The sequence below is a fragment of the Carassius carassius genome, chromosome 39 (assembly GCF_963082965.1).
Source record: "Carassius carassius chromosome 39, fCarCar2.1, whole genome shotgun sequence".
NCBI classification, from domain to species: Eukaryota; Metazoa; Chordata; class Actinopteri; order Cypriniformes; family Cyprinidae; genus Carassius; species Carassius carassius.
Window position 1 is genome coordinate 15,562,798 of NC_081793.1, and position 27,540 is coordinate 15,590,337.

At 39.3% G+C, this 27,540-nt stretch overlaps 2 protein-coding genes across 2 annotated transcripts; both read left to right on the plus strand.

Annotated features, from left to right (window-relative positions):
• Positions 1-2,223: 2,223 nt before the first annotated feature.
• On the plus strand, positions 2,224-14,212 carry LOC132121469 (DNA-directed RNA polymerase II subunit RPB1-like). Its single transcript, XM_059530876.1, has 28 exons — positions 2,224-2,566; positions 3,434-3,566; positions 3,683-3,819; positions 3,961-4,134; positions 4,238-4,519; positions 4,618-4,779; positions 5,122-5,342; positions 5,460-5,592; positions 5,680-5,804; positions 6,026-6,236; positions 6,328-6,537; positions 6,607-6,775; positions 7,622-7,716; positions 7,807-8,010; positions 8,392-8,614; positions 8,790-8,973; positions 9,149-9,320; positions 9,492-9,597; positions 9,996-10,201; positions 10,293-10,764; positions 10,872-10,972; positions 11,054-11,158; positions 11,382-11,564; positions 11,651-11,854; positions 11,931-12,117; positions 12,221-12,334; positions 12,447-12,596; positions 12,726-14,212. Exons 1-28 carry the CDS (start codon positions 2,480-2,482, stop codon positions 13,871-13,873), a joined length of 5,898 nt encoding a protein of 1,965 aa, XP_059386859.1. The 5' UTR covers positions 2,224-2,479; the 3' UTR covers positions 13,874-14,212.
• A 2,538-nt stretch (positions 14,213-16,750) lies between these two features.
• On the plus strand, positions 16,751-27,281 carry LOC132121059 (macrophage-capping protein-like). The gene is made up of 9 exons (XM_059530244.1): positions 16,751-16,887; positions 21,159-21,352; positions 23,525-23,679; positions 23,939-24,100; positions 24,691-24,840; positions 25,309-25,395; positions 25,534-25,666; positions 26,351-26,442; positions 26,766-27,281. Exons 2-9 carry the CDS (start codon positions 21,160-21,162, stop codon positions 26,829-26,831), a joined length of 1,038 nt encoding a protein of 345 aa, XP_059386227.1. The 5' UTR covers positions 16,751-16,887; position 21,159; the 3' UTR covers positions 26,832-27,281.
• Positions 27,282-27,540: the final 259 nt, after the last annotated feature.

A 27,540-nucleotide genomic window follows, 5' to 3' on the forward strand; every position in this document is an offset into this window, starting at 1 on the left:
GTTTTCAAAGTGAACGTAATGCTAATGTTAAGGTTATCTAGCTAAGGCTCGTTTCACTTCAGGCTGGCATTACGCAACTCCGCTTCCCTTCTGTCCTGTAAACCCGCCCAAGTACACAAGCACCCGACTCCATGTTAGTTCCTCTCTCCGCCACTGTACCCGCCATAATACGACATGATCTTTCAAAAATACACATACATTTGGTGTTACTTCTAAGCAAGGTTCTGATTTAAGAGGGGAGACCCGATTCAGACTTCGACACAACATTCACGTTCAAGAACAATGACGTTTTGACTGTAAACGTATCGGGACTAACCCGGTTCAAAGCGTTTCCAGAATCAATAGCTCATATTGATATAAAACAAACCGTCCGTAAAGCCAATTTTCCCGATACATGTGGTTTCACGGAAGTCGATTTTGGCTTTGATACATTAGCTACAACCAAGCTCTTACTCCATTATCCGATTAGCCTTATAGACACAACCCTTATAAACCAAGTCTTTTCAGCTATTAATGATTAATCATCTTTTTGTGTTAAAAAATCCGTGTTATTGTATAATCTGAAACCAATTCAAAAGTTAGAGAACCTCAGTATTTTTTATGTACATAGATGCACAGCCATCCAAGCTCAACAGGCTAACATGAACGTGATATAACGAACACATGATCGGTTAAAAAATCACAACTACGTCTGAAACCATACAAAGACAGGACCAAGATCAACGAAAATAGCTTTTTTTATGTCATGATTGTTCGTGTAAACGACCGTCTGATAGATTTCTGGTGTCTATATCAATATGTAACAAAGAGACTAAATCAAGTATAAAATGTGACTAGACCTATAAAAACAACTTAAAAATGTTTCTTTTTTTTTACAACCATCTCTCTACACTAAACTATAATGTACTCAATCCATAACTATGTATCCGAATAATGTTGATTTGCCCTGATATAAACCTACGTACTCAATTACACAAATATATACACTAATATTTTGAAGGTGTAAACTAAAATTTCAAAGAAAATAACGTTGAACGGGTGCCGTTAATGTTCCCATTCCACAAAGAATGGCGGCTAACAAACAAGCAAAAGCTCACTAGAAGTCGCTATGTAACATTACTACAAATCCATGATTGCACTCTACACTAGCGACAACAACAAACAATATGAGTTAATCAAATTAAACCGTTTACGAAACATGGATTTGTGATTATTTATATGAAAATCGGTAACAAGAAAACTTAGGCTAGCGCCTTTTTCTAGAACACAATGGCCTGGATGTAGAAGTCTATTCTTTTTATTTTACAGTGAGCTACAATAATGTAATAATTCTTACAATGGTTACAGAAACATCAAATGTTTAAAACAAAAACGTCTCTCGAATGTTTATTTTAATTTAAAAAGCACTGTCCGAAGCCGCAGGCTTTCAGCGGAGTTTCCAGCGGATCATACCGAAAAAAGCGCATGCCGTCCTGCCATTGTTTCTACTCGACCTCGTGGATTCTTGCCTTTTTCCGGTAGAACACAAATAAAGTAAGGAAATCATAAAAAAATAGTTCGAGGAATGTTAATAGGCTTACAAAATAAAAACAAGTTAATAATTTGAATTACATACAAATCGTATTTAAAACGTAAATAATGTGTTAATCCTCGACGGTAGGTGTAGGCCTCTCACAAGAGCTTCTTTTCCAACAGTCTTAGCTGATCCAGAGCGAGACGGACGGAACAGCACAGTTTTTTTTTATTTTTGCTCAGAGGGTAAAAAATATCAGTCGGGTAAAATCGGCAATGCTCGTAAACAAGGCGGGCAGTAAGAAAGTTATTTTACCGCCGTCAAGCGTTGGTTGCAATTGGGCAAAAGCTCTATCCTCATGAATATTAATTACATGTTTGGCGAATAACGTTCCATATTGACGAAAGTTATTTAATATTAATGTTTAAAGTGTCTACGGATCCTCCCATGGTTTATACGGTCCTATGGAATCTCTTCATATGGTTTGTCCCGCCTCCACCTCTATACAATTCGCGGAAACAAAAGCGCACAATCTTATTGGTTATACGTCGAGTTTAATTAATTATTCATAAGATGCAGTCCCGCGGCCAATAAGTGCACAGAAAAATCAATCCAGAACCCGCCCTCTGACTGTTCAGCCCCTGCCAAGTAGACTGTGTAGACCTGTAGCAAAGCGTTCAGTCTATATAAAGCCCTGTGAGAGCAGTTTTCTCTCAGATGCGCTTAGAGCGCACTGGAGTGTAGTTCGGGAAAAGGGAAGGGGACTGACGGTAGCTACAATAGCTAGTATATGAACACAAATTTAAAAAGCACATTGAATAGCAAGACACGGTGGTCATTGGGAAACGGCCATCGGACAAGTTCCAGACACCATTGGGTGCCAGGAGAGTCTTGGTGGCGTTTCAGAGGTGTTCCTTCTTACAAAGCGGCGTGCCGGGGGAGGACGCGTCTCTTTGAATAGACAGGATGCACGGACCGCCTTCCAGCGACAGCGCATGCCCATTGCGCCTCATCAAGAGAGTGCAATTCGGCGTCCTCAGCCCTGATGAACTTGTAGGTTTTGCTCTTGGGTGGGGGTATTCTCTTAATTCTTTGAGTATTGTCATATTACTCAAATCATCATCGTGTTAAAGTCATATTAAATACGAGTATTAACATACAGTGTCTTTTGTGAATATGTGTTTTGCTAACTTAGCCGGCTAGCCACTTGTTCCTCAGTAAGAGCATGTTTAGTTGAAAGTCGAAGAAACACTACACAAGAATCCTGCTTTAACAATTAGTAACAAGACACGGAAAGCCTTGTTTGAAGTTATGTAAATTGAACTTATCTTTATTGTTTGTTTATTTTTATCTGACAATTGTGAAGTCACATGGCAGACCCAGAGTTTCTCCCCAAGTTGCCACATTGTTCCATAATGTCTACCTTACTGGCAATAAAATGTGAACTTTTATATGCATGCTTTCACTAATTTAAAATACTCAAATACGTGCAGTTCATAAAGTGCACTATGTTTTGAAATAAATGACGAGCAAAGAACACATTTGAGTTGATGTGATGCTTTTAAAGAGAGCGATTTAAAAAAACAACTGATTTTTATTCAGTAATGTCATTTTTCAGAGCTTTCAATTGTTTTCTATTTACTTATTTTTATTATCTTTTATATGAATGCAGACTTGAGCAATCTCTGACACCTCGTTTGGTGGTTATTATATGTTGCATGGGTGGTAAAACCCCGTTATAGATGACTCATTTACATTTAAAATGTAAAAAAAGAAACATTATTTTCCAGGTGACATCTAAGTAATTGCTTATTGGAAACTAGTTTTTAAAACTTTACTTGAGAATGTATTCAGTGTACCAATGTTTTCCTGTTGTTGTGAAAATGTAAGACATTTTAATGGCATTTCCGTTATTTTCAGAAACGGTTGTCCGTTACTGAAGGGGGCATCAAGTACCCAGAGACTACAGAAGGAGGGCGCCCTAAACTAGGGGGCCTTATGGACCCCCGGCAAGGGGTAATTGAGAGATCAGGCAGATGCCAGACGTGTGCAGGTATGTTCATAAACAGATTTTCATCCAGTTTTGGTTGGTATTAAACAATTAAAGCTTTTTCTTGTGTGTTACGCAGTAATTTCAAATCTCTGCTTGTTTTGCCTGTCGTGGTTTAGGTAACATGACTGAGTGCCCTGGTCATTTCGGTCACATTGAGCTGGCAAAGCCAGTCTTCCATGTTGGCTTCATCACAAAGATAATGAAGGTCCTCCGCTGTGTCTGTTTCTTCTGTTCGAAACTGCTTGTGGACGCGGTATGCCGTGTTTTCTATCTGCCTTTCATTTGTGATTTATTTCTTTGTCAAAATATTCCTTCCTCCATGGTTCTTCTGATTTAGATCTTTTGGTCAAATTGTTCTATAGTTTGTTTTAATTTCTAATTTTGTTTTACCCAGAACAATCCAAAAATCAAAGACATCTTGATCAAGTCGAAGGGGCAGCCACGTAAGCGTCTGACTCACGTCTATGACCTCTGTAAAGGCAAAAACATTTGTGAGGGTGGAGAGGAGATGGACAACAAATTTGGAGTTGAGCAGCAGGATACAGAAGAAGACCTGACCAAAGAGAAGGTACAGACCTAAAGTTTTTGAAGCACACAGGGCAATTTTAAATGTTCTCCGCTGCATTTAAAGCTTGCTCTGGAAGTAAAATTTTTTACTTGCACATTTCAAGGGTCATGGGGGCTGTGGCAGGTACCAGCCACGCATCCGTCGCTCTGGCCTGGAGCTGTATGCGGAGTGGAAGCACGTGAATGAAGACTCACAGGAGAAGAAGATCCTCCTCAGTCCAGAACGTGTGCATGAGATCTTCAAACGCATATCAGATGAAGAGGATATGATCTTGGGCATGGACCCCAAATTCTCCCGTCCTGAGTGGATGATCGTCACAGTGTTGCCTGTGCCCCCTCTTGCTGTGAGACCAGCTGTGGTCATGCAGGGCTCTGCTAGAAACCAGGTTAGCATTTCTTATTAAACAGTGGGAAAGGACTCTGATGTATTGCATGGTTCCAATAGCTGTTAGATTGTTTCAATTGTTCTCTTTATTTCGACTAGGATGATTTAACACACAAGTTGGCTGACATTGTGAAGATCAATAACCAGCTGAAGCGAAATGAGCAGAGTGGAGCTGCAGCGCATGTTATAGCAGAGGATGTCAAGCTGCTTCAGTTCCACGTGGCTACCATGGTAGACAATGAACTGCCAGGTCTACCTAGGGTAAGATTTACACTGTACTTTAGAAGATCTGAATCCATGCTACTGGAAGAAGCAACAATTACATGATAATCAATAGTCTTAGTAGTAGTATTAATTAAAATATAATCAAAATAATAGTAGTAATGTTTTAATTTAAGTATAATTTATCAATCATTATCGTTGTTAGAAACTTTCAAATTATAATAAAATGCATTTGTAAAAAGTGTACACGCAAAATAAAACTGCTGCATGATTTGTCGTTGCAGCCAGTTAAAACATGATTGATATTTAATCTGCAATTGTCGAGTGGCGAATCAATGAAGTGATCAATGAAGACTTTGCTCTCATATGCTCTTGTTTCAGGCAATGCAAAAGTCTGGTCGTCCACTAAAATCTATCAAGCAGAGGCTAAAGGGTAAGGAAGGACGTGTCCGAGGTAATCTGATGGGGAAGCGTGTCGACTTCTCTGCCCGAACTGTCATCACGCCGGACCCCAACTTGCAGATCGACCAGGTTGGGGTTCCCCGCTCCATCGCTGCAAACATGACCTTCCCCGAGATCGTCACACCCTTTAACATTGACAGGTAGTAATGGTAGTTTTTATCTCTTTGTGAATGCACATCTCACTTACAAAATATTTTAGTGTCTTCTGAGAGGTTTCTGTAACTCAGTGCCCCCCCCCCCCCCCCTTAACTGTACAGACTGCAAGAGCTTGTTAGGAGAGGTAACAGTCAGTACCCTGGAGCCAAATATATCATCCGAGACAACGGGGACCGAATTGACCTGCGATTCCACCCTAAGCCAAGTGACCTTCACCTTCAGATTGGATACAAAGTCAGTTTTGACAGTCTTTTCAGCTTGTTTGTTTAATGCAATGTCATTTTTGGATTTAAAATCTAATTTGTTCATTTTTCTTTCTAGGTTGAACGGCACATGTGTGATGGAGACATTATTGTGTTCAACAGACAGCCTACGCTGCACAAAATGTCTATGATGGGCCACAGAGTGCGAATCTTGCCATGGTCGACATTTCGACTCAACCTTAGGTACACTGGATTTCTAAGACTTGATCCACCACATTGTTTTTGGATTGATTCGTGGATAGGCACTTTATTGAATTGGTGTACTGTATCATCAGTTATAATTGCTGAAATTGTTACTAAGGTACCGAAAGTTAATGGTCATATTTAACACCTTTTAACATAATGCTTTTTGACTTAATGAAGATTACAAACGCATTTAAAGAAGAAATTCCTTTTACTTTTAGTGTGACAACCCCATACAATGCTGACTTTGACGGCGATGAGATGAACCTGCACTTGCCACAGTCTCTGGAGACCCGTGCTGAGATCCAGGAGCTGGCCATGGTGCCTCGTATGATCGTCACACCACAGTCCAACAGACCCGTCATGGGTATTGTGCAGGACACCCTGACAGCTGTGCGCAAGTTTACCAAGAGAGATGTCTTCTTAGAGAGGGTACGTATACAAAGTTGTGGGATAAAATTGAATGTGATGAGCTGTTAGGGTGTGCAGGTACTAATAAATCATTTTGTGTGCTTTGTTTTAGGGTGAGGTGATGAACCTCCTCATGTTCCTCTCCACATGGGATGGCAAAGTCCCCCAACCGGCTATTTTGAAGCCTCGACCTCTCTGGACTGGCAAACAGATCTTCAGCCTGATCATCCCTGGGCACATCAATGCCATCCGCACACACAGCACTCACCCTGATGAAGAGGACAGTGGCCCTTATAAACACATCTCCCCTGGAGACACTAAGGTGCAGTAATGCAGCCCAAATATGGACATAGTTTATGCAATTTTGTTCTCATTTCAATTCATTTTGCAGGTGATTGTGGAGAACGGTGAGCTGATCATGGGCATCCTGTGTAAGAAGTCATTGGGAACTTCAGCTGGCTCTCTGGTCCACATCTCATACCTTGAGATGGGCCATGACATCACACGGCTCTTCTATTCCAACATCCAGACTGTTGTCAACAACTGGCTGCTCATTGAGGGTAAAAAATAAGGATTAAAAATGATCATAAATAGGGCTGCACAATTAATAGAAATTAAATCGCAAAAGGCAATAAATCACGATTTGACAAACTGCGATTGTCCTGCGTATCAGTGAAGTACGGTTCTGTGATCAACAGTAAATATCCATCCAAAGGCCAGAGGGCGCTCTCCCACTGCATATCCAAATATCGCTGCACCTGAATAAGATTCAAGACCTTGATTAGCTTGTTCAGGTGTTTGATCCCTCCAGGATGAACGTTTCCCACCCCTGACTTAGAAGATACTCAAACAGCTGTCATTATCGTGAACGATTTTGCCAATTTCATAATTCTAGAATTAATTTGGGGAAGTCGTGGCCTAGTGGTTAGAGAGTTTGACTCCTAACCCTAGGGTTGTGGGTTCAAATCTCGGGCCGGCAATACCTAGACTTAGGTGCCCTTGAGCAAGGCATCGAACCCCCAACTGCTCCCTGGGCGCCGCAGTATAAATGGCTGCCCACTGCTCCGGGTGTGCGTTCACTGTGTGTGTTTGTGTTCACTGCTGTGTTTGTGCACTTTGGATGGGTTAAATGCAGAGCACGAATTCTTAGTATGGGTCACCATACTTGGCTGAATATCACATCACTTTCATATTGTCTGCATTTACGAATGCGATTTTGCACAGCTTGTCAGAGAACTACAACTCTGTGCAGTAAATGCTGTTCCACCTGAAAGCAGGTGATGGAGATTTACTGCTAATCACAGAACCGGCTTTACTGACTAAATTTGAACTACAATCGCGATTTAATGAAATGTTTAAAAGTATGTGTAAATATTGAGTAAACTCCTGTATCTTGTCGTCTTCAGGTCACTCTATTGGTATCGGAGACTCCATTGCCGATAAGGCGACATATCAGGACATTCAGAACACGATTAAGAAAGCCAAACAGGATGTGATAGAGGTGAGTTGACATCATTAGGGTTTTATAAATATAACTGATCAGTGCTTTCGTACATGAGTGCAGTTGTGCATGAGGATTTCTTTCTCACAGGTCATTGAGAAAGCCCACAACAATGAGTTGGAGCCCACCCCAGGTAACACTCTGAGACAGACCTTTGAGAACCAGGTCAACCGCATCTTGAACGATGCTCGAGACAAGACTGGATCCTCTGCCCAGAAGTCATTGTCTGAGTACAACAATTTCAAATCCATGGTGGTGGCTGGTTCAAAAGGCTCTAAAATTAACATTTCTCAGGTGAGAGAAGACAGTAGATGGTGTTTAGATCTTAAAATAGTTCAAAAGCAAGTTAATGCCTTTTTTCACACTAAAGGCTTAAAGGTGCTTTATGTAATTTTTTGACTCTACTAAAGCATAAAAATACCATATTATGTTTGCAGATATTTAATAAACATGCCAAGTTAACATACTTCAAGTCTGAGGAGGAGGGGCCAGGTTAAAAAAAAACCCTCTCTTAACATTTTGACCTGCAATATCAAGTTCAACCACTCGGTGTCAATCCTACATACAGCACCTTTAATATAATCCCAGATGGCATTAATCTCAGTGTGCATGTAAATGTGTTCAGTGTCAGTTTTTTACAGTCTCTGTATTCGTTCTTCCTGATCTTCTATGAAGGTTATTGCTGTGGTGGGGCAGCAGAACGTTGAGGGTAAGCGAATCCCCTTCGGTTTCAAGCACCGCACCCTCCCTCACTTCATTAAGGATGACTATGGTCCAGAGAGTAGAGGCTTCGTAGAAAACTCCTATCTGGCCGGTCTCACACCAACTGAGTTTTTCTTTCACGCCATGGGAGGCAGAGAGGGTCTGATCGACACAGCTGTCAAAACTGCTGAGACAGGTAATGAACATGCATGGACTGAGCAGCTATTGAGGGCTAATACTAAATATAATCTGAACTTCAAATCATAAAACATATTTCTAGTCTCTAAGTGAGATGTAAAATTGTCATCGGATTTGTCTTGGTTGTGGCTGAAATTGTCTTCATGAGTTTTGAATTTTTCTCGTTCCTTCAGGTTATATTCAGCGTCGTCTGATCAAGTCTATGGAGTCTGTTATGGTAAAGTATGATGCTACAGTCAGAAACTCCATTAACCAAGTTGTCCAGCTGAGGTATGGAGAGGATGGACTGGCAGGAGAGGCTGTCGAGTTCCAAAACATGGCTACCCTCAAGCCATCCAACAAAGCCTTTGAGAAGAAGTGAGTGCTTTTGTGTTCATTAAAGTATTTACAAGAATACAATATTGCCAGTAGTTTAAACTACTTAAATCAACAGGGACATTAATATTAAGCCATCTACTGTTTTCAAGACAGATCCAGACTACTGACTAAAGTCATCGATTTCAACTTTCTGCCTCTTTCTTTAATTGCACAGGTTCAAGTTTGACTACACCAATGAACGAGCTCTCCGCCGAACTCTTCAGGAAGATGTGGTGAAAGATGTGTTGACCAATGCCCACGTCCAGAGTTCTCTTGAGAGAGAGTTTGAGAAGATGAAGGAAGACCGAGAGATCTTGAGGGCTATTTTCCCCACGGGAGACAGCAAGGTCTGACCCTTAAGAGCACCCTTTAAAGCGCCATCAATATCCATACACTCTTAGGATGGGTTTATCCTCATTCGGTTACAACTGTATCAAATGAAATGAATTCATATCACTGTATTTGCACACTTCTATAGAATGTCCATAGACCTATACTGCCGTGTTTTTTTTCCATAGGTGGTACTACCGTGCAATTTGGCCAGAATGATATGGAATGCTCAGAAGATCTTCCGCATCAATCCTCGAACACCAACTGACCTCAACCCAGCACGAGTAGTGGAAGGTGGGTTAAACGCATTGGTTTGTACTTTGAGCCTGTCAAGGGATGTTATTTAGGTATTTTTAACTAGCTTTTATTTCATCTTATTTTGACATGCACACTGTATGCACTGCTTTAACTATCTTATTAAGACTTTCTGTGTTTGAGCGGGTCTCCCAGCTAAATAAAGACTACATAAAGCCTGCTGACGATTGATCCCTATAGCTTACCACTGTCTTGTGGCAGACCTGTGCAAGCTGATTATAAAGCCCAGGTTTACATCTTTGTATAAGTGTTGACTGAAGAAATGACTTGTCATTATAGTCATGGCACCACCCTTTTGTTGTGGTATTATTGGATTGAACTGTAAGCGTGTTGCCTTGTGATAATCGCACATGAATATTTGCTCTGGTTTTATGCAGGAGTTTATGACTTGAGTAAGAAGCTGGTCATCGTAAATGGTGAAGACCAGTTAAGTAGGCAAGCCCAGGAGAACGCGACTCTGCTCTTCAACATCCACCTGCGCTCCACCCTGTGCTCCAAGCGAATGACTGAGGAGTTCCGTCTTAGTACAGAGGCTTTTGATTGGCTGCTGGGAGAAATTGAGACCAAATTTAACCAGTCCATTGTAAGAAATGCTTGCTAATAATATATCTTTTATCCATTTATCAAGTTGTCTCATTGCCTGAAGCTAGACACTTTCTTATTGTTTTCCTCAGGCTCACCCTGGTGAGATGGTAGGTGCTCTGGCTGCCCAGTCTCTGGGAGAGCCTGCTACTCAGATGACCCTGAATACATTCCACTACGCCGGTGTGTCTGCCAAAAATGTCACTCTCGGTGTCCCTCGACTTAAAGAGCTTATCAACATCTCAAAGCGTCCCAAGACCCCCTCCTTGACCGTCTTTCTCCTGGGCCAAGCGGCCCGTGATGCAGAGAGGGCCAAAGATATCCTGTGTCGGTTGGAGCACACAACCCTGCGCAAAGTCACTGCCAACACAGCCATTTATTATGACCCCAACCCTCAGAACACTGTGGTGACTGAGGATCAGGAGTGGGTTAATGTGTACTATGAGATGCCTGACTTCGATGTGACTCGCATTTCACCCTGGCTGCTGCGTATCGAACTTGACCGCAAACACATGACTGACCGTAAACTGACTATGGAGCAGATTGCAGAGAAGATCAATGCAGGTGGGCTTGAGATTATCACTGAATAAATTAATGTTAATACAACACTTTAAATGGCAAACAGCATGGACGCCGAGGTGATGGGTAATTTTCTAACTCTAATCTTTAAGGATTTGGGGATGACCTTAATTGCATCTTCAATGATGACAATGCTGAGAAACTGGTTTTGCGAATCCGCATCATGAACAGTGACGAAAACAAGTTTCAAGAGGTAATTAGAAATTTTACTGGTGAGCTCGTAACTGGCCTCTCCTCTCGATGTTGAATTATTAATGTTGAATCTTGTGCCCAGGATGAGGAGGTAGTGGATAAGATGGATGACGATGTCTTCCTTCGCTGCATCGAATCCAACATGCTGACAGACATGACACTGCAAGGCATCGAACAGATCAGCAAGGTATTTTTCTTCCTCCTTTTGCCAACTTCACTTTAGTAAACCTGACAGCCCATCGAAAAAGGCACATGGCACTTACATGCTCCTGAGTAATTGGGAGTGCTAATTGGTGTCCAACAGAAGTTTTAAATGACACACAGGACACCTGCTTAAAGTTTTGTGGACTTCACAGTCACAGATGACCATGAGATTGGAGTCTAATTTCTCATTCTCTCTGCCCTTGTAGGTGTACATGCATCTACCACAGACTGACAACAAGAAGAAAATCATCATTACAGAAGAGGGAGAGTTTAAAGCCTTGCAAGAGTGGATCTTGGAAACGGATGGAGTCAGTCTTATGAGGGTCCTCAGTGAGAAGGACGTGGACCCTGTCAGAACCACCTCCAACGACATTGTGGAGATTTTCACTGTAAGAATCATTTAATAGCTTGTGTAAAGTATGTGATCTATTAAGTCCTTAGATCAAATTCAGAAATGTCTACTCTTCAATTGCAGGTTCTTGGTATTGAGGCTGTGCGTAAGGCTCTGGAAAGAGAGTTGTACCACGTCATCTCTTTCGACGGTTCTTACGTTAACTACCGCCATCTTGCCTTGCTGTGTGACACGATGACCTGCAGGGGTCACTTGATGGCCATCACTCGTCACGGTATCAACAGGCAGGACACTGGTCCGCTGATGAAGTGCTCTTTTGAAGAGACGGTGAGTCTCTTTAGTGTCTTAAAATGGTATTAAGGTTGATCTTTTAAAGAATTGTTTAAAGATTTTCCTTCTGTAGGTGGATGTGTTGATGGAAGCCTCATCTCATGGTGAATGTGACCCAATGAAAGGAGTGTCTGAGAATATCATGCTGGGACAGCTGGCTCCTGCAGGCACTGGTTGCTTTGATCTGCTATTGGATGCTGAGAAGTGCAAGTATGGCATGGAGATTCCCACCAATATCCCTGGTATCAGTGTTGCAGGACGTAAGTCACACTTGCTTTCTCTTTTTGAATGCTTAAAGGCTTAAACATTGTACTTTCTCCCCAAATTTAAACCTTTGGTTAATCATTGCTTTTCCCACCACAGCCACGGGTATGTTCTTTGGCTCTGCCCCCAGCCCCATGAGTGGCATGTCACCTGCCATGACTCCCTGGAACACAGGAGCCACTCCTGCATATGGTGCCTGGTCTCCCAGTGTTGGTGAGTGAAGAAATACTACATACAGTTTTGTTTTACTGCCACCCTTATTTACAGTGCTTTTTCTTGTTCGTTTCCTTTTTTCATTTCATGCCCTGTTCTTTTTCCCTTACAGGAAGCGGAATGACACCAGGTGCTGCAGGCTTCTCTCCCAGTGCTGCATCTGATGCCAGCGGCTTCTCGCCTGGCTATTCTCCTGCCTGGTCTCCAACTCCTGGTTCTCCTGGATCCCCTGGACCAGCTAGCCCTTATATCCCCTCACCAGGTTACTTTACGGTCTATTTTGGTCTTGTTCTGTTTTTAATAATAACATTATTTTGTTTGCTTTGTTGTATTAGTAGGTTGCAAACCAAACAGGCCACTAATGCAACCCTTTCCATTTTTCTCTCGTTAGGAGCCTTGTCTCCGAATTACTCTCCAACTTCTCCTGCCTACGAGCCTCGTTCTCCTGGTGGATACACCCCGCAGAGCCCTGGTTACTCTCCGACTTCGCCATCATACTCTCCGACTTCGCCATCTTATTCTCCCACAAGTCCGAACTACAGCCCTACATCTCCGTCCTACTCACCCACATCACCCTCCTACTCTCCGACTTCGCCGTCTTATTCTCCAACATCTCCAAGCTACTCTCCGACTTCACCGTCTTACTCTCCAACTTCACCGTCTTACTCCCCGACTTCACCGTCTTACTCGCCAACATCCCCCAGCTATAGCCCTACGTCCCCCAGCTACAGCCCAACCTCACCGAGTTACAGCCCCACGTCTCCATCTTATTCCCCAACTTCTCCATCTTATTCCCCGACCTCCCCGTCTTACTCTCCCACCTCTCCAAGCTACTCTCCAACCTCCCCGTCCTATTCTCCAACATCTCCGAGCTACAGTCCCACTTCGCCCAACTATACGCCCACCTCGCCAAGCTACTCTCCAACCTCTCCATCTTACAGCCCCACCTCACCTTCCTACTCTCCCACCTCTCCCAATTACACCCCAACCAGTCCGAATTATTCCCCCACATCTCCTTCTTACTCCCCAACTTCGCCGTCCTATTCTCCATCCAGTCCACGTTACACCCCGCAGTCTCCCACCTACACCCCAAGCTCGCCCTCTTACAGTCCCAGCTCTCCATCCTACTCTCCCACCTCTCCAAAATACACTCCCACCTCCCCCTCCTACAGTCCCAGCTCTCCCGAATATACCCCAACATCCCCAAAATATTCACCCACTTCCCCAAAGTACTCTCCCACTTCGCCCAAATACAGTCCCACTTCTCCAACCTACTCCCCAACTACTCCCAAGTACAGCCCCACTTCCCCTACTTACTCTCCAACTTCTCCTACCTACACCCCAACCAGTCCCAAATATTCCCCCACCTCACCGACTTACTCTCCAACTTCTCCCAAATACTCACCCACATCCCCTACCTACTCTCCAACTAGTCCAAAGGGCTCGACCTACAGCCCCACTTCTCCCGGCTACAGCCCCACCTCTCCAACCTACAGCCCAGCCATCAGCCCTGACGACAGCGATGAAGAAAAAAATTAAAGATGGTTGGCGTCTGGGTTTGTCCCACTTCCCTGATTGGCGCACTGACCCTGGGATAAAGACTGAAGGAAAGCCACACAGCTGGGGTTGTTGTGGTTCACAGGGAAGGCTGAGGAGACCGGAAACCCACATGTGACATCCTCCTTTTTGATTTTTCTCTTTTGGACTTCTTGAACCATTCTTAAATAGCCTCACTAAACGGGCTTCAGTGGTTGCATTTGTAATGTCAGAGGTTTGAACTACAAGCCAAACAAGACTGTCTTTGTATTGACTACTTTGGTTGCTCTAAGTTTAATGGGAGAACCATTACTCAAAATTGGTGAAAAGATGCAGGAGATTCACTGCTTTTTGAGGAGAAAAATCATTTGTCCTCTTTCCATCCAGTAATTTCTATCTCCCTAACTTTCTCTCAAAAATTCAGTGTTGATGTAAAGGAAATCTAAGAAGAATTGCCAAAAGCCTTCAAACAGAAAACAGTGGATTGTAACGGAAAAGTTTCAAATGAAACATTGATAAGTATCTATAACGTTAATAGAAAGGGGGAGAAACTAACCTTTCACACATTTTACAGCTTTTTGTTTCTTCCTCTGTGTAAATAAGTGCTTGCTCGCTGTTTTGATTCATTATTCCAGGTCAGAACTGAGAACAGTTTAAATATTAATGTTGGTTTTCTGTCTAATTTGAGTTCACTTATGTTATTTCCAAAGAAGCAGGAGGTTCAAAATGGCTGTTTATTACAAACGTGTTAAAGATAGCCGACACATTTTGTGCAGATTGAAAATGTCTTGTAATACTGTAATCTAATGTATGCCGGCCCATGGCATGGTTAAAAGTGTTGTGTAGTGATTGCCCTCTTTAAGAATCCGAGGGAGGGAACGGATGCTTGATTTGAGGCATCAACTTCTACTCAATTGTCCCCAAAAGATGCAAGCCTTATCCTTCACCAGCATCTGCCCAGTAATTTACACTTTCAAAAAACTGCAAAAATAAAAAGTGGTAACCAGCAGTCTTGCACCTCTGAGTGCACAGTGGAGTGTGAAGTTGCTACATTTTTGGTCTTATTTTTCCTTTTAGTCTGAGTGAGGTTGGAGCACGGCTTTACGTAAGATACACTTTTAAACCCACCTTGGTTCAGATCTAATGAGTCCTTCCTTGTCCTCAGCACTTAAACCTTTAATATAATATAAGTGTGTAATTTTTTTTTTTGATATTTGCATAATTATAACTGATGATATGTGAATTTCAGAGGAAATGCATTTATTTTACACCGTTTTTCTTGTGCTGGCTTCAGTGTCGTTGGGTCAGCTTTGCTTTTTGGATTAAGTGCGAGAGGGGGGGGGGTGCAGTTTGGTTTGTTTCCTTTCAAACATGCACGGTTTCATATCTGACTTCATTATACCCCAGACCTTGTGGTCATTTGTTAATCTAAATTTCATCGGCTGATTCTGAATCGTCTTCTTGAACAGCAGAGGGCGACAGAGGACGATTTGAGCCATTTCGATCTTTTTGAGTGCTACCGTTTTAAAAACCTTATCGCAAGTGGCTACTGTGGTTCCCTCGGCTTACTCTTTCAACTGGACATTGGTAGTTGCAGGAGGTTTTGTTGACTTGTAAAAGACTTTAATGCTCTTGCACATTTCAGATTTTGTTTTAATGCCTTAGGTCTCACGTCACAGTCTCTTTAATGCCCTTGTTTGCCTTCAGTTTCATGGATATTTCAAACAAGTCCAGTTAATACTCTATACCCAGGCTCCCAGTAAGGGTGTGTGTGAGTGTGCAAGTGTGTGTGCATGAAAGCATAAATGGAAAAGACAGGGTTTTCTTGAGTTTGAGTAATAACTGGGTCAGGTTTATGACGAAAAGAGGATTTAAATTAAAAGAAATTGCCACTGTATAGACATCAATCTGATACTTCATTCTCTGTATGTTTTGTTTGTTTTTTGACTTGAAAAATAAAAAGTTTGACTAAACTATTGTTCACTTGTATTTTTTTAGCATGGCCCTTGGGTGTATGTTATAATTAACCTTAAAAGAACGGCTCACCATCAATGGTTTAGACCTAGTTTTCTTACAATCATAATTCATTCGTTCAATCATTCATTTCAATAAGACATTGTACTCTAAGATACTTCTGCAAAGTACTGGTTCTTGTTACACAATGTCATTGAAATTGATGAATTGTATGTCTTCGTTCACTTAAATTTGGTGTCGCGTTACTTGTGTTACACAACAGGCTGTGTGTTTAGGATGAACTTCTGTTTTATAGCCTGTCGAACATTTAGGAAGAGAGATTCCCATAAGTGCACCACTTGATTTTTTTTATTTTATGCTTGTTTACCAAATTTATCATTTTGAATTTCTAAATGAAAGTGTGCAATTTGAGGATTTCTTTACATACACATGCCTCTTGTTCTGAGGTACCTGAGCCAATGTTACAGATGTTTTATACCTTACAGGTTCTTGTTTTTAATAAACAACTGAAACCGCAGTCTAGCCTCAGGATTTCCTGAGTGAATGCAGTCAGTCACAGCCACTGAGTGTGTACTGTGTAGCCTAGCTGCATGTTTTAAGTTATGACTATGGCCTATCTATTACATTCATTTCTTTTGTGTCCATGGGCAAGCCCTGACATTATCAGGAATGCTTTGTGACTGACTGGGTGTGACCTGTGTGTGTATATATATATATATAACAAGAGAAACTGAGAAATCTCTCTGACTAGATGTGATTTTGAGATATTTTCTACTCTTTCAGTCCACGTAGTCCAGGTCTTCCTGCAGTCAAAACAGGCCATGCATTTATTGGGACTATTAACAAATCTGTGAATGTCACTCTCTGTGCCTTTGCCTTTTTCCCCTCATTTTTTGACATCTGTTAGTTTAGGCAGGGGTGTATTCAAGGGGGCAGGGCCAGAACTAATGCAGGAAGTTACTTTGTACACATTTTCTCTCCTCTCAAATCCTCTTCCTTTCTTTCTTGAAACCGTAGGGTTCTCCAACTTCAACAGCAGCAAGGTAAGCACTGTAAAACTGCTCAGAAACTCACAAATTATACATGCGTAACCCTCAAAATTAGGCCAGATTCATTTTAGAGCAAAGCAACTTAAAGCAGAGAGAACTGTAAGCAAGAGAGAAACTCCACACATTTGTCCTTAGGCTAACATCTAGCTTATTTTTTTTAAAGTAAATGTGCACTCAAATTTTAAAATGTGTTTGTTTAGAAATGCTGCTCATTAATGTTTAAAACATAAAGGTTAGTCGACTATTTAGCACATCTTGACCTTGACTCTGAATTTTAAAATAAGGAACTTGGTGAGCATCTAAAAAGAAATGCATTTACAGAAATAGCTTGTGTTTTCTTGTACACTAAACAAACCCTCCATTGAGTGATTGTTACATGATAACACTTTGATTGCAGCTCTTTCTAGAAAAAAATATTTTTATGGCTCCACCGTTGTCTCTTGCAATTTATCTGTTTACGATCTACTTGCATGAAAGATATAGGCTTTATCTATATAGATTATTTATCGGTTTGCCTTATCAATCTCTTTATCTGTTTTTCATCTCACTTTTCTCATTTAACTGCTTTCTTATCATTGTTTTCTCTGTTATGTAATAATGTTACACTGACCAGTCATTGGGTTTTTCTTTTGCGTTTTTATATAAATTTTTTTATTTATGAGGCACTTGGCCAAGCTCATATTGTTACCATACATTTTATTAAGAATTTTTATTTAAAAAAAAAAAGTGTTGCATGAGCCACAAATTTTTTTTTTTTTTTAAATTTGGTAAACAATAGTTCAAAATTTAATTGTAAGTGAATAACTATCTTGACTTGGTAATGGTTTTGCATATGGTTCTACCATTGGTTCATATATTTCTGGAAACTATTCATTTTTGGTCTACATTAACTGGTCATTTGCATTTGTTTTGTAATTTATGAACCACTAGGCCAAGCTCCCATTGTCAGCCTACAATTCATCGAAAATGATTAAAGAGCTTTTAATACAAAGTAAAATAATTAATTAGATGAGCCTCAAAAATGGTGTCAAAACTAATAAATGATAGTTATGTTCTTGACTTGGTAATAGTTTTGCGTATGATTCTACCACTGGTTCACAACAGCTGAAAAATTAAACTTTTTGTCTTAGAAACAAAAGCCATGTTTTAAACTTTTTTCCATCGACTCCCTCTGATGAATGGAGGAAAGATGGATGGTGCCTTGCAGTAATGATCACGCTAGTGTTTAGCGTTTGTCAGGCAACCCGACCCTTCTCGCTGTGGACCATTCTCAGCAGGGCCGCTCAGATTATTCCCCCGTGTCCAGTTACTGGACACATATAAGCTGACCAGACCAGGTAAACTCACACACACTGGAACAGGCAGAATGGAGCTGGGCTCAGAAAGCATGCTGGAGCAGGCCAACGGGGTTTTACAGTTAAGTGGACAAGTGTGTTTCGTAGCATTGAGTGCATTCTTTACTTACCAAGGGAGACTGTGAGCTTCTGTTGTCATCGCTGTCTTCACATTACGCGCATGGGAACTCATTCCACTATCCTGCGCTGTACCTGTATGTTTGTCATATTTCATATTGTTTTGTAGTAGATTGTATACTAATATTTCCAGTGCAGCAGTAATATTGTGTCCCAATATGGGTGATCACTATTTAAAGTAAAAGTGTGTATTCTTTTCAGTGCTAAAATGCTAAAATCTTTGTGTACATAGAGACAACTAAAAGAAAACCATTTGTAGGTTGATTTACAGTAGAAGTGTAACACTGAAGCTGTTTGATTCACTCCAAGCTCACAATATCACTCAGTCAACCAATGGTGTGGCAGAGGGGGCAGCATTATTTGATTGTTGACCAAAAGAAAATGGGAGGAGTGTTTAGGAAACATGTCTGAAAACAATCCTATGGAATGATAATGCGGACATTATTCAAAAGGCATTGCAAAATTGAAAACGCAATTGCAAATACAATTTGCAATGCCTTTTGAATAATGTCCGCAATATCATTCCATACAATCCTGCACTCTACCTCTCTATAGTAAATGACAAGCAGTGTGTTAAATTACTATGCCCGAATTAGTAGCATTCATAAAACACTAGACTGAAGTGCGCATTTAATAGACAACTTTGCACTGGCAACATGGTGGATGTAGTACATCTGGATTACATACATACTACACACATTACATACTTTATATAACATATTTTTTAACAGTCACAAATTAGTTATGCTTAAATCATAGTACCTACACTAAAGCTGCGTCCACATTTGCATGCTGTCTGAATTGGTACTACATTTGTTCAGAAGTTTGCAATGATTGTGTATAGTATGAATGAAATCCAGACATGCTACATCCACCATGTTGTCATTGCAGTGTTACTTTTGGGTGTCAGTTGGGTTGCTTCACTGCTATTCACAAATCTTCTTATGTGGCCTCGTGGGTTTGTAAAGTCTCCACTGGATGCAAACTTCAGAATCACGCCGGAAGTAGTAAATCATCAGGGTACTTTTCGCCTGCTTTTCTAGTATAAATTCAGACACAAAACTCTTTTCGTGTAGTTTTTTGCCTACTAAATAGTAGAGAATATTCGGACAAGGTGTTAGTATGTGATTTTGGACACAATATTATTTTTGAAATAATCTCTATAATATGAAAAATATAAAATAAAATACTATACAATATAAAATAATTAGTGCTGTCAAATGATTAATCACGATTAATCGCATCCAAAATAAAAGTTTTTGTTAACATGATGTGTGTGTACTGTTTATATAAATACACAAACTTACATTTAAAAATAAATTATGTTTTGTTTTAAAAAAATATTTATATATAGTATAAATTATATATAGTATAAATTATATATATATATATATATATATATATATATATATATATATTCATACATGTATGTTTGTGTATTTATATACACATAAAAACACACACACACACACACGTAAACATTTTTTTGGATTGTGATTAATCATTTGACGGCACTAATTATTTTTTATTTTATTTTTTTCATATTATAGAGGTTATGGTTCGAGTTACTTACGCTTATTCTGAAAGGTAATGACCACGGAAAGGGATCATTAGATCTATGTCTGTAATTATGTTAATGAATGGGTGTTGCATCCTGTTTCAAATCAGACAGTAAAGGGGATCTGGCCCTTGTCATGCTCAGTTATTATTATTTGTGAAGCTTGTGGGTCAGTGTGTGTGTGTGTGTGTGTGTGTGTGTGTGTGTGTGTGTGTGTGCCAGCTTGCATGTTCTTTGCCCTCTGGGTTTGCATGACTCACTGTAGTTGTGCGTGTCATACACACTTCTGACCACTTTGCTTAAACTGAGACACTTTCACGTCTGCTTACATGAGAAGCCAGTATTAGTTCCTGCTTTAAACCTTGCTGTAATGTGAGGGTGAGGTGTTAAGGCACTCAATGAAGTGGAAGTCAAGACATGTTCATCATGACATGGAGGGCACATAAAAGTTCTGTCTAATCAGATGAATTGCTTCATGTATGGCTCTCACACGATCAGGTTAACCAAACGCTCTACGTGCTCTACCACGCTTCATCATATGATCATTTTGAAAAGGGTCTGATGACAAACCGTCTAGCTCACTTCTCTCCACACTGACCTTTTTTACAACTCATTACATCCTCTATCTTCTCTATAAATGACAATTGCTAACTGACTAGTGCATTTTAAGTATAGAATTTCTTATACGTTCTTTGAAACCTATTCAATGAACCCTGTGATGAACTAGGTTAAGCTAAAACCGAAACATAATATTTATGAGGGAGTGATTCCCTGCTAGTGCTTCCTTGTAGTTTATGAGGTGCCATGCCCAAACGGTGACTAAACAGAAAATGTGGCACCGAATGAACATATAAAGAGGGTGGAGCAGTGTCATTCAACTCTCTCATAGCTGTTTATTTTATATTTGTTCCCAACAGTGAATATGTGAGCAAATTCTTTAGCATTGTAAAACTGGACGTGTCTGACTCGCTCTATGGCATGTCTTCGAGTGACATAAGATGACCTTTGAGGCTTCTTCTTTACATAAGAGTGAAGTAATGCAGCTCCTGTCAGTGTCAGAACATCACAATAGCATCCTAATTAGACTGATTGGTTTATTTGTACCATGCCAAATAAATACATAAAAGAATCTGAAATCAGATGTCTGCTGACTGTAGTCTTTTTGCAGACTTTATTTATCTGTTGTTGTATTTTTTTGATTGTCCCTCTTCGCCACTTTATGTGTTTCTCTGCAGAATGCTCCCATTTCAGGCCGCTCCGGGACAGTTTGGGGATGAGGTCAGGCAGCCGGGACTGAGATGTTGGCGAGTGGAGAAGATGAAGGCTGTTCCTCTGGCCCAAGCTGAGGTGGGGGCTTTCTTCAACGGTGACTCCTACCTTGTGCTGGATAACCGAGGTGACCAGGGAGCAGACCTCCACATGTGGATTGGTGAGATAGATACTGATTGTCTCTATTCGTTCTTCTTGTCACTTACATCTGTGCTGTCTGAAAGACACTTTCAGTATTTAAGTTCAGCATAATACTTTTAATAATAATTTCCCATGTAACAAAATATGATTTTATTTATTTATTTATTTATTATCATGATAATTTTTTTTGGTTGTTGATGATGATGTTGATGGTTTTAAAGGGACAGAAGATGTGGGTTAAAAACACAATTTATTTAACATGCTGATGACTTCAAGAGTATTTATTAATTCATTTTTTTTTATTTGTTTAATTATGTTTGTTTCATGCACTGCACTAAGAGTCTTCAGAATAATTTCGTCCTTAGACTCTTATTTAAATAAATATTTTTGTTACATTTGAAGCTTGAAAGCCATTATCATTATGAATGTTGTTTTATGGGCGAAAATATGCGTTAATAAAAATCTTTTATTTCACATGAATAAATATTTATATTTATTATTCAGTTTTGTATGTGTTATCAAAACAAAGTTGAAGACTACACAAACACTAGTACAGGTGTACTGTGATATCATAATTGTAAAAATTCTACACAGCAAGTTAAAAGAAAGAAATAACAAGAGAGAGGATTTTTCCCAAAGGAAAAAGGCATGGGTGGGTATTTTCATAGCCTATTAATATTTCAGCAGGCCAGTGACAGGACTTCAGTTAGGTCTATTGTCTTATGGTGTATCCGGTGCTTTAGGTAACACAAAGCTGGATGTCAGCATGATGAGCCATCTTCTCCCGTGCCTTCTTTTTAGCCATGCCTCATCCAAAAACACCCTCATCTCTTCTTTACTCAGAATAGCTTTTGTCAGTTCCTAACTCCACCATATTATTCATTCATGAACCTTCTACATGTACCACCATGCTCTGAACATCCACAGACCTCTTGAAGTATGATGGTGTACCTAGCATGCATTATTTTTTTGGCTATGCCACAAACCAGGAGGCTGCTTAAAGGGATAGTTCATCCAAAAAATAACAATTCTGTCATATACTCACCCTCAAGTTGTTCCAAGCTTGTATGAGTTTCTTTCTTTTGTTAAGCTCAAAAGAAGATATTCTGAAGAATGTTGGTAACCAAACCAAGATATTCTAAAAAATATAGGTATAATGTAACCAAATAGTTGACGGTAGCCATTGACTTCCATAATATGGAAAAAAAATACTGTGGAAGTGAATGGCTACCGTCAACTGTCTGGTTACATTATACCTATATTTTTCAGAATATCTTTTGTGCTCAACAACAGAAACTTGGAATAATTGAGTTTGAGTAAATGATGACAGAATTTTCATTTTGGGTAAACTTTCTGTTTAAGGTAAAAAAAAAAATTAAATCTTGATTTAAATTATTATTAAGATCATGGTGGTTTTACAGTTGCTTTGTAAAATGGGGACACATCATACTTTTATTCATGCTTGAATTAAAAAACACTTGAAATATACTTGTGTTGAAAAATAAACACAAACAATGCTTAATAATTAAATAAATAAATATTCACAATTAGACTCTAGAAACATTGTCTTTTAAAATCATGTAACTTAAGTATAATTCAACTGAAAAAAAAGACTTTAAAATCATTATGGGTGCACAATCAAATACATACTATAATTCAAAATAAAATCATATAAAATTAGATCAAAATAAAGGAGAGGGTGGCGCTTGGTTTAACATGAGACAGAACAAGAGTGTCATTGTGAAACAGAATGCAGCACAATAATCATTTATATTGATTATCTTTTCATCATAATCGTTCAAAGGCAAAATTGTGCTTGAATTGTGGTTAATCGCCCAGATCTACCACAAACTGCTTTTCATTTAGGTCAAACAGCTCAACATCTGGTATATCAGACCAAATAACTGTTGCTCAAAATCGAATTGTGCAGATAGAGGATGTGTTTGCGTAGGAGGCACCTCACACAGGGCTGAACTGTGCAATATTGCACTATTGTTAACACACACAGCGTTTCCAGGAGCAACCATGCTGACGGAATGTTGAGCTGTTAAGTCCAATTGCTTTCTCTTATCTGTTTTTGCTGACTTTTTTACTGGCATTAAAAGATGAAGTTTTTAAACTATATAACATATGCAAATTCCATATTCTGTTGAAAAGGTTGAATATATATCATCTTCTTTCTCCGGTTTAGGAGAAAAATCATCTCGTGATGAGCAGGTAGCTTGTGCCATGTTGGCTACCCAGCTGGATAACTTCCTGGGTGGAGATCCGGTCCAGCACAGACAGGTTCAAGGCTATGAGTCCCCAGAGTTCATGAACCTCTTCCCCCGAGGTGTCAGCTACAAGGTGAGATATGAGATAATGTTGTTAACATACAGTACAAAATACTAACTTAAAGGTACATATTAAGTGTACATAATATGTAACCGTTTGAAAGGGTACTGCCTCAAGGACAGTTTTCGATCTTTTTTTTTTTCTGAGTGAGCACGTGTATACAAACAGACTTGATATAAAAATAAACTTATTGTTATAGTTATACTGTATGCATAATTAAATGAAAGAGTGCTTATGGTTTTTGTATAGTCCTACTCTTTTGTTTCTACAGGAGGGAGGTGTGGAGTCTGGCTTCAGAAAAACCCAGTCTGGATCTGGACCCGTTCAGAGGTTATACCAAATCAAAGGGAAGCGTAACATCAGAGCCAAAGAAGTGGATTTGAGCTGGAAGAGCTTTAACAAAGGGGACTGCTTCATACTCGACCTGGGCGAGGTGTGTGTATTTGTGTATGTCTCTTGACTATACACAGTACATCGTACACTTCCATTCAAAAGTTCGAAATCAGTAACATTTTACTTTTAACATTTAACATTAGGCAAGAATGCATTACCTGGAAAACATTTGGTACCGTTTCCACAAAAATATCAAGCACCTTCAACACTGATGATAATTAGTAAATGATTATGTTTCTTGATCACCAAATGAGCAAATCAGAATGATTTCTGAGGGATCTTGTGACACTGAAGACCGGAGTAATAGCTGAAAATGTAGCTTTCCCATTACTGGAATAAATGACATTTTCAAAAATATTGCATTATACAGTTATAACAGTTACATTAAATTAAATTAAATGTATGCATTTAGCAGACGCTTTTATCCAAAGCGACTTACAGTGGATTCAGGCTATCAATTTTTACTTATCATGTGTTCCCGGGGAATCGAACCCCCAACTTTGTGCTTGACAATGCAATGCTCTACCACTTGAGCTACAGGAACAGTAAAATTACAGTTAAATTGTAATAATATTTCAAACCATGTAGCTTTTTTTGAAATGAATATCTAAATCTTTTGATTCTGCACAGACGATTGTGTCATGGATAGGATCTCAGGCAAACATGTTTGAGAAGCAGAAGGTGAGGGAGATCGCCGCTCTGATCAGAGACACAGAGAGACACGGCAAAGCCCAGATCACTAACATCAGTGAGGGAGACGAGACTCAGGAAATGCTACAGGTAACAACAATGCCAGTGAATTTTGGCAACAACAACAACAACAAAAAAACCATTGTTGAACTCCGCTTTACACTTCTCTAGAATCCCAGTTCAGTCACCGGTTATCTTACATTGTCTGTCACAGTTTCCTTGCCTAAAAACCCCCTCAGTACTCATAAGGAAACAACAAATGGTGCTAAAGGACACTCGTTGGGGCGCTGTAAGGCTACCAAAAATGTCACGATTCTAACCTATATCTCCATACCCAAATCTCAGACCAGACCAGACACAGTGATTAATCTTTTCTGAATCATTCAAATATTGGTGACCGGAGACAGTTTATAAAAGCTTAGCTTAAAAGTGTGCTATAAATATATAATGCTCATTAAGGCTGTTTAAAATGAAGAGGTTTGGACCCAGAAGCAGTGTCAGTGTTTTGTTTTATGTTTTTGTATTAAAATTAAAGCAAAAATTCTTCTGTGTCCAAAGGTTCTTGGTCCAATGCCAGAGCTGAAAGAAAGCACTCCAGAGGAGGACAGCCAAGCAGATGCATCCAATATTGCCTCCCTCTACAAGGTACCAAGACTACATGTGTATGTTAGAATGAATCTTAGCCTTTAGGTATTTCATCCATACCTCCATAAGGTCTAAAAAACATACCTTGTCATTCCATTTCATGTGCATCCAGTATGATTTTATTTTTGTAATTCGTAGGTTTCAGATGCAACAGGGTCGATGAAGTTGACCAAGGTGTCAGAGAAAAGTCCATTTGCCAAGGACTTGCTGGGACGTGATGACTGTTTTATTCTGGACAGTGGGGCCAATGGAAAAATCTTTGTTTGGAAAGGTATGAAAAATGTGCATGTTTATCACAATAACTTAGAATGCAGCTAAACTAGTTTAGTTTGGCCTGTATGTGTCTGGTGTTATTGTTTTTTTTTTTGTTTTTTTTTTCATTAATACCTTTTATTCAGCACAGATGCTTTCAGTTGATTAAGAGTGACAGTAAAAACTTCTACATTGTTACAAAAAAAACTATTTTTTAAAGTTTTTTTTAAAACTTTCTATTCATCAAAGAATTCTCAAAAAAGTCTCACAATTTTCACAAAAATGAATAAAGAAATAAAGCTGCACAACTGTTTTCAACAATAAATGTTTCTTGAGTACCAAATCATAATATTGACTCGTGTCACTGAAGAAGTAATGGCTGCTGAAAATTTAGCTACAGTATGCATTCACAGAGATAATTAGCATTTTTCAATATATTGCAAAAGAAAACTAATATTTTAAATTATAGTAATATTTCACAGTATGACCGATTTTACTGTATTTTGATTAAATAAACGCAGCCCTGGTAAGCAAAAAAAAAAAAAAAGATGAAATAAAATCTTACAGACCCCAAACTTTTGAATTTTTGAATGTAGTGTACATACATGGATACGCACAATTTGAAGGAAGTATTTCATTGAAAGTAAGTAAATAAGTGTTATAAAAAAGTTGTAAAATGTTTTTTTCTTTTCTTCCTTGGCAGGAATGGGAGCCAATGCAGAAGAGAAGAGGGCAGCTCTGAAAATGGCAGATGACTTCATTCAGCAAATGAATTACGCCAAGATGAAAACACAGGTCAGCTAATGCTGTTGTGCCTGGCTTAGTTTGACCGCTTAAACAGATTTGACTTCCTCTTGGTGCTGAAAGTTATGTACACATACAATTCTGATTATAATGAGAGTGAGTGATTTTCTATTAGAAATGCCAAATATCTTCAACTTAATGCAGCATACAATCTTCCCAGTGGTTTACAAAAGTATTCTAGGGTTTACTATTCTATGTTCATTGTCTTTGTTTAGTCTTTTGAGGAATTATGCAAAATAATTTATAACACCATCCCTCACTTCATAAATAGATACTAGACCATCTGTAATCTATAAATGTTTTTTGTCTTACAGGTGGAGATTTTACCACAAGGCAGAGAGACTGTTATCTTTAAACAGTTTTTCCAAAACTGGAATTAAACCGCATTTCACTGCATAAACTGTACTCAACCAGCTGTAATTCACTTAAATAAGGTCACAGAGATACTGCATTATAAACAAATTACAGTTTTATCAAATAAGATCAGCTTTTATTCATTGAGGGTTTACGGTAAAAAATGCATATGAGTGAGAGAGGCTTTACTATTTGTCTGTTACCAAATTTTTATGGCTTTTAAAAGATGTTTATATTGATTAATACAAATTTAAAAGAGCTTTTAATTATTTTCCCCTATTTTGATTGAGAAGTCAAATCTATTTTGCAGTCTTCATATTGACAAACCCCTGAGTAGATACTACCTCTACTTAAAATCAGTATAATGCTACTAACCATTTTTCAAGCCAACGCACAATTTCACAGCCTGCCTCCTTTTTTTTTTTTTTTTTACTAACTTTGTGTATGGTAATATGCATGGCAATAAAAAAGCATATGCAAAAACAAGAGACAATCCTGGGATTATTTCTCAGAAGTGCAATAGCACCAATGCCCTGGAATTCCCCTTTAGACAGAAAAGATAAGATTACACTGATACGGCAGTTACAGTCCATCGGAATCCTAGCCCACTCTGTTATGATGTCTTTTTTTTATCAAATGATTTTTATGTGAACTATGAAGCTCAATTTTTTATTCTAGGTATATTTAGATGTTTTATTTTATTTATTTATTTTGTTAACTGCTGCAACATTAACA

What these genes read in the sequence shown, in the direction of transcription:
- LOC132121059 (XM_059530244.1), top strand. Translation starts at nt 21,160, where the DNA reads ATGCTCCCATTTCAGGCCGCTCCGGGACAGTTTGGGGATGAGGTCAGG. An exon ending in AGACCTCCACATGTGGATTG is followed by an intron (nt 21,353 to 23,524) that starts GTGAGATAGATA and finishes TCTCCGGTTTAG; the next exon opens with GAGAAAAATCATCTCGTGAT. An exon ending in ACGCCAAGATGAAAACACAG is followed by an intron (nt 26,443 to 26,765) that starts GTCAGCTAATGC and finishes TTTGTCTTACAG; the next exon opens with GTGGAGATTTTACCACAAGG.
- LOC132121469 (XM_059530876.1), top strand. Translation starts at nt 2,480, where the DNA reads ATGCACGGACCGCCTTCCAGCGACAGCGCATGCCCATTGCGCCTCATC. An exon ending in CAGATGCCAGACGTGTGCAG is followed by an intron (nt 3,567 to 3,682) that starts GTATGTTCATAA and finishes GTCGTGGTTTAG; the next exon opens with GTAACATGACTGAGTGCCCT. An exon ending in AACTGCCAGGTCTACCTAGG is followed by an intron (nt 4,780 to 5,121) that starts GTAAGATTTACA and finishes CTCTTGTTTCAG; the next exon opens with GCAATGCAAAAGTCTGGTCG.